This window comes from Grampus griseus (genome assembly GCF_964374135.1).
Source record: "Grampus griseus genome assembly, chromosome: 9".
In the NCBI taxonomy this organism is placed as follows: domain Eukaryota; kingdom Metazoa; phylum Chordata; class Mammalia; order Artiodactyla; family Delphinidae; genus Grampus; species Grampus griseus.
Genome location: NC_139003.1, coordinates 54,169,326 through 54,181,415, shown reverse-complemented (window position 1 = coordinate 54,181,415; position 12,090 = coordinate 54,169,326). Strand labels below are relative to the sequence as shown.

The following is a 12,090-nucleotide window of genomic DNA, read 5'->3' as shown; positions in this document are numbered from 1 at the left end:
AGTTGCTCTCTCTAATTATATGAAGGGGTTTCTAACCCTACGCCACTGCCATGCTCCCTGAGTCCTCTCCTATCTGACGTGTACACACTGCTATATTTAAAATGGATAACCAACAAGGACCTCCTGTATAGCACAGGGAACTCTGCTCAATATTATCTGACAATCTAAATGGGAAAAGAATTTGAAAAAGAATAGATACATGTATATGTATAACTGAATCACTCTGCTGTACACCTGACACTGACACATTGTTAACAATCACCTATACTCCAGTATAAAATAAATGAATAAATACAGAGAGAAATACAGAACGCATCAGACAAGTCTCAGCTTTCTTTGACAAGTATTTTAATTAACTCCTTATTAAATATTAAAAATCCCACTGTTATTATTCATACTATGATGTACACACTGACTTGATGACCCCCAGTAGCAGTAAGCACACCCAGCACCCAGTCTTAGTTTCTAAATACCACTCTTCAATCAAAGGAGACAGGGATCTTTGGAGAAATGGCTGATTCGAGGTCTGGGGCTGGAAAAACACAGTGTAAGTCAAGAGCAACTTGTAGGACAAGAAAGTAAGAAAGTGTTCAAAAAACAAAGGGATGAAGACATCTCAAAAGGACACAGGGGCCAAGCTAAAAGAGCTCCCAGTGACCAAAGCAGGAACAATTTGAGTAACAAAAGAAATAATGTACCACTGGATAATAACTAGGATTGCAGGTACAATACAGGATAACTAGCTAAATTTGATTTTCATATAAACAGTGAATAATTTTTTAGTATAAGTATGCTTCGTTGCAATATCTCAAGTGCCAATTTCTATATATCACGTAGACTGACATATAATAATATTAAGATAACTATATAGTAAAATGTATGTAATTCTCTTTCCATTACAGAAGCTTAATTATTCTTCAATGATTCTTTTCATTTCTTCTAAATGATACTAAATCTAAAAGTTCTCCCAGGAGTTAGTGCTGTATCTGTGACCTAAATGGACACTACCTTGCAATCATAGACAAGATTACAGGGGCCAATTTGGAGAAAGCCAAGATAATCAATTCTCCTCATAAATGTTGCATTAACGAATTTATTTTCGATTCATTAACAAAAAAATGTGACACAAGATTTGTGAGGTATCATACACTTTAATTAAACTGAATTAAACTGTCAATATTCTCCTAGCAGTTGACATCTCTTGCTCTGTTTCGGCCCTCATGGAATTTAATATTTAAAATCTGTGAAATGGAATATGTTTCTTAGCAAGATGACAGAATCAAAATTCTCTTAGCATTCTTCACTTACCCTTTAAACTCTTAGACCATCTATGTCAAGAAGTTCTTAAGTGTGGGTTAAATTAGAAAATTACTTAATTTCAAAAGATCATAAGTTTTTTTTTTTACAATGTTAAATGCAGGCCAGTCTTGGAAATATGAGTTTCAGTAAAACTTCTACAGTCAAAAAGCAGCAATCACCTCAGAACTTTATACCTCCTTGGGTCCAAAGGCAAGACTTGCTTTGATATAGTTTGGGTGTAGAAAATTTCACTGTGATGAAAAGGATTTCTCTTTAAGATCAGTTTCAATGTCTAGCTCGTAATTTGTAGACTATTGACAATGAGAACAAACTGGAGTAAGACAAGTGAACACATTCTAACATGTACCCTGGAATGAAATTCTTTGTGAATCTGCCAAATTCAAAACGACCCTTACTGCCCGCAAACACAGTGAAGTTCAAACATCCTCTCCAGGCGTTCAAAATAGCAAAGGATTTTTAATTATAAATTCCTCTAACTAGAAACAACTAGAAAGAAAATAATCTTTCCCAAAATAAGTTGAATCATTTCTCATTTGCTTGTTGGGTGCTTATGAATAAAGAGTCTGTATATAGTTGGCACTTGAGCGTGCCTGCGCTCTTTCTTCCAAAAACATTAAACCACCTAAGGAGACAATGCATAATAATGTACTGATAAAGCCACCTGCTGTCTTCCTGCACAGCATGCCGCTATTATAAGAGGGACACTTGTTCTGTTCACCCACTGATAAGTGACCAAGACTGCACTTACCGAGCTGGGGCTGGAGTGCCGCCGAACTTTAGGAGACTCTTTGCCAGTGGAGGAGGCCTTAAAGTTAATGCAAGCATTGTTCTCAGAATGCACCCTCTTAACTTGATTAGTTGGTTTCTCAAATGGGTCAAAAGTGCTCTGTGTCCTCTGAACCCTGACTTTTTTATCCTCAGGAATTGTGTCCAGGGGTTTGATCACTGAGTCCATTCCCGGGCAGTTCCGTGTAGACATCTTTGTGACACATATCTGGGAAAAAAAAGAAATTAAACTCAACCTCTCCACTGAAACTTTAATATCACTAAACATGCTGATTTGTTATCCTAGAAAGCATGCCAATTTTGATTCCAGGAAATACCCCGAAAGGCCACAGTTTAAAAGCTACACTAGCTTAAACCTCAATATGAAAAATTCCTCAAAATCATTCTGCTTATACTCACTTAGGGCTGACACTAAAATTGCTATCCCTAAAACAGGAAGCTTAAGGTCTCTACTGCTAGCGCCCTAAGGTGGTTCTTGAACTCTGTCACATATTTTACCATCTGACTGCAACTGGGATTATTTCTGAATCATTAAAAGTTGGATAAGTTGCCTTAAAACAAACAAACAAACAAACAAAAACAGCTGAACTAAAGCAGATGGGCATTTTAACTGATGCGCCACCATGGAAGCAGCTAACACAGCTAGAGAAAGTCATTATGTTCGTCAACACTTTAATGCTTGAATACATGTTTAAAATCTATCCCAATCTTGATTTCATCTCCAAACTAGAATGGAGCATATGAAAAGGCTAAAAGGTAGAGATAGTAAAAGTTGAAAACAATATTTATTCTTTTTCTTTTTTTTAACATCTTTATTGGAGTATCATTGCTTTACAATGGTGTGCTAGTTTCTGCTGTATAACAAAGTGAATCCACTATACGTATACATATATCCCCACATCCCCTCCCTCTTGTGTCTCCCTCCCACCCTCCCTATCCCACCCCTCTAGGTGGTCACAAAGCACCGAGCTGATCTCCCTGTGCTACGCGGCTGCTTCCCACTAGCTATCGGTTTCACATTTGGTAGTGTATATATGTCCATGCCACTCTCTCACTTTATTTTGTTCATATTACTCCACTAAACCCCAAATTCCTTCTCAACTTCATTCATTCTCTTACTGCATAGTCTGCCCCCCTCTCTCATTTTATTTCAGTCTCTTTGACTTTTGCTCCTTGTTTTCCACTTTACGTTCTAACTCTTTCATTCTCCCTGTATTCTGGAGACTTTGTTTTTCTTTTTAAGTAATTTTATGGCCTCTAGCTTGCCTGTAAAGCTAGGTAACTTTATTATGCTGTTTAGAGAAAAGACAACTCTGAAAATGCTTTTAAAGTTTTTTTTTTCTTCTCGTGAAAAGTTTCCATATCCTTATTTAAGAAGGCAGGAAAACAGAAAGTATCTAAGAAAACCCCATACTGTTAAAGTAAACATATGAAGTGTCTGAGTAATACGTATAAGATGATTCCATATCGGAAAGAAACGTATGTGTATGGATAGATATAGATACAAATATACATACAGACATATAGATATTTGTATGTGTATGTATGAGCACATAGAAAGGTATAGAAGGAAACACACCAAAGTGTTAACATAAGATACCGCCAGATATGTAGAACTGAACGGATAAAGGGTAAGCTCACTTATTTTTTACATACCCCTATATTGTTTGAATTGTATAATTAACATGTCTGACAACGTAATTTTTGAAAATACTAAAGCGGGAAAGTATGTATAATAAATTAAGGTCTTTTAAGTTTTTGAAACAAACAAAAAAATTTTCATTAAATATTAAGCATCAACTCTGTCCTATGAGTGTGTCTCAACTACTAAGCATAGGTTGAACTTTAATTAAATCAAATAAGAAGGATATCATCACACCTTTTAGCATACCACAAAATTGCTGAAGATATCTTTAAAAGACTTAAGGCAGAGTCCTCTAGTCATGATCAAAAACTAACAATTTATCACAAGATTAGATGCACTGACGTGTTTCACTCAATTTTCACTCAAGAGTTCACATGTTTCTCTTACAGATGTGAAAGCAAGAGGCAATAGATGTGATATGGATACGAAACCACCCACACCACTGAGACAACTGAATTATAACTATAAAATATAAACACATGAACCTGAGGAGTCAAAGAACCCTAAACACAAGAAATACAAAGAAAATAACATGTAGGCACATCAAAATCAAGTTGCTTAAAACCAGTGATAAAGAGAATATCTTAAAAGGGAGCCAGAGGGAAAAAAGTACTTTAAAAGATAAGACAGCAAATATTTGGAAACTAAACAACACAAAAGGGGAATTAGAAAGTATCTTGAACTAAATGAAAATAGTTAAACAGAATATGAAAATGGCAGATACAGCTTAAATAGTACTTTAGCTGTAGAAAAACTTATAATGGTAAATGCATATAGTGGAAAAAAATTCAAATCAATAAGATTACACCTTCAAATACTAGTAGAAAAAGAAGGGAAATTAAAACCTAAAATAAGCAGAGAATTAAAATGATGAAAAAATATCATTATGGAAATAAATGAAATAGAAAACGAAAAACAATAAAGAAAATCAATGAAACTGAAAGCTAGTTTTCAGAGAAGATAAAAAAAAAAAAAAGGATACTCCTCTAGCCAGACTGATAAGAGCAGAAAGGTAAAGAACTTATATTGCCAACAACAGATATGAGAGAGATGACATCACTACAGATTCCACAGGTATCATCAACAACTTTATGCCAATAGGTTCAGCAACTTAGATGAAGCAAATTCCGTGAAAGATGAAAACAACCCAAGCTCACTTGAGAATAAATAGATAAGTTGAATAGTCCTATGTCTACCTATGTCTATTAAGGAAATTAAAAGTGTAACCAAAAATGTTATCACAAAGAAAATGCCAGGGCCAGACAACATTACTGGTGAAGTAAACCAAACATTTAAGGGAAAAAAATAACATCAATTCCACAGAAATGCTTCCAAAATATTAAAGAGAAGGGGATACTTCCCCACTCACTATATGAAGCCAGCATCATTCCAACACCAAAACCAGACAAAAGCATTAGAAGAAAACTACAGATCAATTTCTCTCATGAATAAAGATGCAAAACTTATTGGCAATTTTTAAAAAGTTGAATCCAATAATATATAAAAAGGATAATAAATAATGAAAAAGTAGTATGAATCCCAGGAATGCAGGGTTGGCTTAACACTCTAAAATGTGTAATTCACCATTTTAGTATACAATGTCAGGCAATCTCTAAAATGGCTCCCAGTGATAGCCACTTCCAGATAGTCACATTCTTACTTAGTACACAGATCTTGAGTTTGGGTTGTATTTGTTGACTTATATCCAATAAACAGAATATGGCAGAAATCGTGGGCTATCACTTCTGAGAAAAGATTATAAAAAAAACTGTGGTTTCTGTGCTGGTACACTCTCAGTCCTATTCCCTTTCTCTTAGATCACTATCCCAAGGCAAAAGCCAACTGCCATGTTAGGAGGCAGCTCTGTGGAGAGGCACATTCATGGAAGGACTGAGGACTGCAAACAACCACAAGAGTTGAGCCTTCAAATGCAACCACAGCCCCAGCCTCCTGCTTGACTGGAACCTCATACAACACGCTGAGCCACAGGCACCCAGCTAAGGCGCCCTGGATTCTAAACCCACAGTAACTGTTAAACTGAATGCCTTTCTCCTAAGTACAGGAACAAATCAAGGATGTCCACTCTCATTATGTTGACTCAACACTGTATTACAAGTTCCAGACAATGCCACAAGGCAAGAAAAAAGAAAAAAAAAAAATCTACATTGGAAAGGAAGAAATAAAACCAACTTTATTCACAGAAGACATTATCATCTCTGTTGAAAATCCAATGAAATCTACCCCCCCAAAAAAACCACTAGAATTAATAAGTTTATCAAGGGTACAAGATATAAGATCAATATACAAAATTCATTTGTATTTCCAGATACTAACAACAATCAGAAATTTAAATTTTAAAAACACAATTTACAACAGCTTCAAACAATTTAAAATATTTACTGATAAATCTGACAAAATATGTGCAATATCTGTACACAGAAACTATAAAGTATGGCTGAGAAGAAGAAAAAAAAAAACAAAGGAGCCAATCAGGGACTTCCCTGGTGGCTCAGTGGTTAAGAATCTGCCTGCCAACACAGGGGACACGGGTTTGAACCCTGGTCTGGGAAGATCCCACATGTCGCGGAGCAACTAAGCCAGTGTGCCACAACTACTGAGCCTGCGCTCCAGAGTCCAAGAGCCACAACTACTGAGAGAAGCCACCACAATGCAAAGTGCACACACTGCAATGAAGAGTAGCCCCCCTTGCTGCAACTGGAGAAAGCCTGTGCACAGCAATGAAGACTGAACATAGCCAAAAATAAATAAAATAAAAATAAATTTATTTTAAAAACCCAGCAATCTTGACACAAAAATAATAAACACATATATTCATAAAATGCTATCATAAAAGTATTTTTAAACTACAAGTTCATTGTGACAGGCAGAATTCTACAGTGACACCCAATGTCCAGCCTTAGAATAATCCCCTCCCCTTTGAGAGTGAATATGTTGAGATATCACATCATGATTCTATTATGTGATATGGCAAATGGGCGATTACCCTGGGTGGGCCTGACCTAATCAGGTGAGTTCTTTCTTTTTTTTAAAAAAAATTATTTATTTATTTATGGCTGTGTTGGCCTTTGTTTCTGTGCCCAGGCTTTCTCTAGTTGTGGCAAGTGGGGGTCACTCTTCATCGCGTTGCGCGGGCCTCTCACTGTCGCGGCCTCTCTTGTTGCAGAGCACAGCCTCCAGACGCGCAGGCTCAGTAACTGTGGCTCTCAGGCCCAGTTGCTCTGCGGCATGTGGGATCCTCCCAGACCAGGGCTCGAACCCGTGTCCCCTGCATTGGCAGGCAGATTCTCAACCACTGCGCCACCAAGGAAGCCCCTTAGGCGAGTTCTTTAAAAGCAGAGCATTTTCTCTAGTTGGTCGCAGAAGAGAAAGTCAGAGGTGTGATCTGGCTAGCCTGGAAGAAAGCCAACATTTCATGCTGTGATCTTCCTATGGGGGCCACACGGCACAGAAATGGGGGGCAGGCTCTAAAGGCTGAGAGTAGTCACTGGCTGACAACCCGCAGGAAAACGGGACCACTGTCCTACAACCACAAGAAAATGAGTTCTGCCAACAGCTACAAGTTCTGCTTGTAGGAGGATCTTGAGCCCCAGGTGAGACCAACACCTTGATTTCAGTCCAGTAAGACCTAGGGCAGAGAAACCAGGTATGCCGTGCCTAGCCTTTTAAACTACAGAAACTGTGAGATAATAAGCTACTAAGTACATGGTCATGTGTTACACGCCAATTGAAAACTAATACATTCACTTTACTGAAATTGCCTATAAGCACTCTGATATTTGAGCACAATGTTCTTAGGAACATGTTGCAGATACCACTTTCTGTATTTGATACACTGTATCAGATCCAGGATAGATAAGCAATGATTCCTAGGACTGCTATCAATAAATGACCATATACTGAGAGTTTTCTGCACGACATAACTCCATCAGCACTATAAAGCCCACGAACAAATTCTCCACATAATTAAATTTATACGCAATTTATGGTCTCCACTTCGCCTGGGTTTGTGCGAATAAAACCAGTATCAGGGACGAGAGGAAGATGGCGGAAGAGTAAGACGCGGAGATCACCTTCCTCCTCACAGATACACCAGAAATACACCTACACGTGGAACAACTCCTACAGAACACCTACTGAACGCTGGCAGAAGACCTCAGACCTCCCGAAAGGCAAGAAACTCCCCCACGTACCTGGGTAGGGCAAAAGAAAAAACAGAGACAAAAGAATAGGGACGGGACCTGCACCAGTAGGAGGGAGCTGTGAAGGAAGAAAGGTTTCCACACACTAGGAAGCCTCTTCGCGGGCAGAGACTGCGGGTAGCAGGGCGGGGGTAAGCTTCGGAGCCACGGAGGAGAGCTCAGCAACAGGTGTGCGGAGGGCAAAGCGAAGAGATTCCCGCACAGAGGATCGGTGCTGACCAGCACTCACCAGCCCGAGAGGCTTGTCTGCTCACCCGCTGGGGCGGGCGGGGCTGCGAGCTGAGGCTCGGGCTTTGGTCGGAGCGCAGGGAGAGGACTGGGGTTGGCGGCGTGAACACAGCCTGAAGGGGTTAGTGCGCAACAGCTGGCCGGGAGGGAGTCCGGGGAAAAGTCTGGACCTGCCAAAGACGCCAGAGACTTTTTCTTACCTCTTTATTTCCTGGTGCGCGAGGAGAGGGGATTCAGAGCGCTGCTTAAAGGAGCTCCAGAGACGGGCGCAAGCTGCGGCTAAAAGCGCGGACCCCAGAGACGGGCAAGAGACGCTAAGGCTGCTGCTGCCGCCACCAAGAAGCCTGTGTGCGAACACAAGTCACTATCCACACCCCTCTTCCGGGGAGCCTGTGCAGCCCGCCACTGCCAGGGTCCCGGGACCCAGGAACAACTTCCCCGGGAGACCGCACGGCGAGCCTCAGGCTGGTGCAACGTCACATCCGCCTCTGCCGCCGCAGGCCCGCCCCGCACGCCGTGCCCCTCCCTCCCCGGCCTGGGTGAGCCAGAGTCCCCGAATCAGCGGCTCCTTTAACCCCGTCCTGTCTGAGCGAAGAACAGACGCCCTCCGGAGACGTACACGCAGAGGCGGGGCCAAATGCAAAGCTGAGCCCCTGGGAGCTGTGAGAGCAAAGAAGAGAAAGGGAAATCTCTCCCAGCAGCCTCAGGTGCAGCGGATTAAAGCTCCACAATCAATTTGATGTACCCTGCATCTGTGGAATACATGAATAGACAACGAATCATCCCAAATTGAGGAGGTGAACTTTGAGAGTAAGATTTATGATTTCTTCCCCTTTTCCCCTTTTTGTGAGTGTGTATGTGTATGCTTCTGTGTGAGATTTTGTCTGTATTGCTCTGCTTCCACCATTTGTCCTAGGGTTCTATCCATCCGTTTTTTTGTTTTAATTTTTTTTCTTAATAATTAATTTTAATAACTTTATTTTACTTTATCTTCTTTCTTTCTTTCTTCCTTCCTCCCTTTCTTTCTTCCTTCCTCCCTTTCTTTCTTTCTTTCTTTCTTTTCTTCCCTTCCCTCCTTTAGACAACAAATCATCCCACATTGAGGAGGTGCACTTTAAGAGCAAGATTTATGATTTTTTTCCCCTTTTCCCCTTTTTGTCAGTGTGTATGTGTATGCTTCTGTGTGAGATTTTGTCTGTATTGCTCTGCTTCCACCATTTGTCCTAAGGTTCTATCCGTCTGGTTTTTTTTTAATTTTTTTTTCTTAATAATTATTTTTTAATTTAATAACTTTATTATATTTTACTTTATCTTCTATCTTTCTTTTTTCCTTCCTTCCCTCCCTCCCTTCCTTCCTTCCTCCCACCATCCCTCCCTCCCTCCCTCCTTTCTTTCTTTCCTTCTTTCCTTCTTTTCTTCCTTCTTTCTTCCTTCCTTCCTTCCCTCCTTTCTTCCTTTCTTTCTTTCTTTCTTCCTACTTCTACTAATTCTTTCTCTCTACTTTTTCTCCCTTTTATTCTGAGCCATGTGGATGAAAGGCTCTTGGTGCTGCAGCCAGGAGTCAGTGCTGTGCCTCTGAGGCGGGAGAGCCAACTTCAGGGCACTGGTCCACAAGAGACCTCCCAGCTCCACATAACATCAAACGGCGAAAATCTCCCAAAGATCTCCATCTCAACACCAGGACCCAGCTTCACTCAACGACCAGCAAGCTACAGTGCTGGACACCCTATGCCAAACAAGTAGCAAAACAGGAACAGAACCCCACCCATTAGCAGAGAGGCTGCCTAAAATCATAATAAGTCCACAGACACCCCAAAACACACCACCAGACGTGGACCTGCCCACCAAAGAGACAAGATCCAGCCGCATCCACCAGAACACAGGCACTAGTCCCCTCCACCACAAAGCCTACACAACCCACTGAACCAACCTTAGCCACTAGGGACAGACACCAAAAACAACGGGAACTAGGAACCTGCAGCCTGCAAAAAGGAGACCCCAAACACAATAAGATAAGCAAAATGAGAAGACAGAAATACACACCGCAGATGAAAGAGCAAGATAAAAACCCACCAGACCTAACAAATGAAGAGGAAATAGGGAGTCTACCTGAAAAAGAATTCAGAATAATGATAGTAAAGATGATCCAAAATCTTGGAAATAGAATAGACAAATGCAAGAAACATTTAACAAGGACCTAGAAGAACTGAAGATGAAACAAACAGTAATGAACAACACAATAAATTAAATGAAAAATACTCTAGATGGGATCAATAGCAGAATAACTGAGGCAGAAGAACAGATAAGTGACCTGGAAGATAAAATAGTGGAAATAACTACTGCAGAGCAGAATAAAGAAAAAAGAATGAAAAGAACTGAGGACAGTCACAGAGACCTCTGGGACAACATCAAACGCACCAACATTCGAATTATAGGGGTCCCAGAAGAAGAAGAGAGAAAGAGAGGGACTGAGAAAATATTTGAAGAGATTATAGTTGAAAACTTTCCTAATATGGAAAAGGAAATAGTTAATCAAGTCCAGGAAGCACAGAGAGTCCCATACAGGATAAATCCAAGGAGAAATACGCCAAGACACATATTAATCAAACTGTCAAAAATTAAATACAAAGAAAGCATACTAAAAGCAGCAAGGGAAAAACAACAAATAACACACAAGGGAATCTCCATAAGGTTAACAGCTGATCTTTCAGCAGAAACTCTGCAAGCCAGAAGGGAGTGGCAGGACATATTTAAAGTGATGAAGGAGATAAACCTGCAACCAAGATTACTCTACACAGCAAGGATCTCATTCAGATTTGATGGAGAAATTAAAACCTTTACAGACAAGCAAAACCTGAGAGAGTTCAGCACCACCAAACCAGCTTTACAACAACTGCTAAAGGAACTTCTCTAGGCAAGAAACACAAGAGAAGGAAAAGACCTACAATAACGAACCCAAAACAATTAAGAAAATGGGAATAGGAACATACATATCGATAATTACCTTAAATGTAAATGGACTAAATGCTCCCACCAAAAGACACAGATTGGCTGAATGGATACAAAAACAAGACCCATATATATGCTGTCTACAAGAGACCCACTTCAGACCTAGAGACACATACTAACTGAAAGTAAGGGGATGGAAAAAGATATTCCATGCAAATGGAAACCAAAAGAAAGCTGGAGTAGCGATTTTCATATCAGACAAAATAGACTTTAAAATAAAGACTATTAGAAGAGACAAAGAAGGACACTACATAATGATCAAGGGATCGATCCAAGAAGAAGACATAACAATCGTAAATATTTATGCACCCAACATATGAGCACCTCAATACATAAGGCAAATACTAACAGCCATAAAAGGGGAAATCAACAATAACACAATCATAGTAGGGGACTTTAACACCCCACTTTCACCAATGGACAGATCATCCAAAATGAAAATAAATAAGGAAACACGAGCTTTAAATGCTACATTAAACAAGATGGACTTAATTGATATTTATAGGACACTCCATCCAAAAACAACAGAATACACATTTTTCTCAAGTGCTCATGGAACATTCTCCAGGATAGATCATATCTTGGGTCACAAATCAAGCCTTGGTAAATTTAAGAAAATTGAAATTGTATCAAGGATCTTTTCCGACCACAATGCTATGAGACTAGATATCAATTACAGGAAAGATATACAGACTGCCAACAAACACATGAAAGAATGCTCAATATCATTAATCATTAGAGAAATGCAAATCAAACCTACAATGAGATATCATCTCACACCAGTCAGAATGGCCATCATCAAAAAATCTAGAAACAATAAATACTGGAGAGGGTGTGGAGAAAAGGGAACACTCTTGCACTGCTGGTGGGAATGTGAATTGG

At 39.8% G+C, this 12,090-nt stretch overlaps 1 protein-coding gene across 1 annotated transcript in view; it reads right to left on the bottom strand.

Annotated features, from left to right (window-relative positions):
• Positions 1 to 12,090, bottom strand: part of CDK14 (cyclin dependent kinase 14) — a 583,384-nt gene that overhangs the window by 437,312 nt on the left and 133,982 nt on the right. The window contains exon 3 of the mRNA XM_082661962.1: positions 2,069 to 2,314. Within this exon, the coding sequence (XP_082518088.1) occupies positions 2,069 to 2,314 (246 nt within the window). The remainder of the gene's footprint in view (positions 1 to 2,068; positions 2,315 to 12,090) is intronic.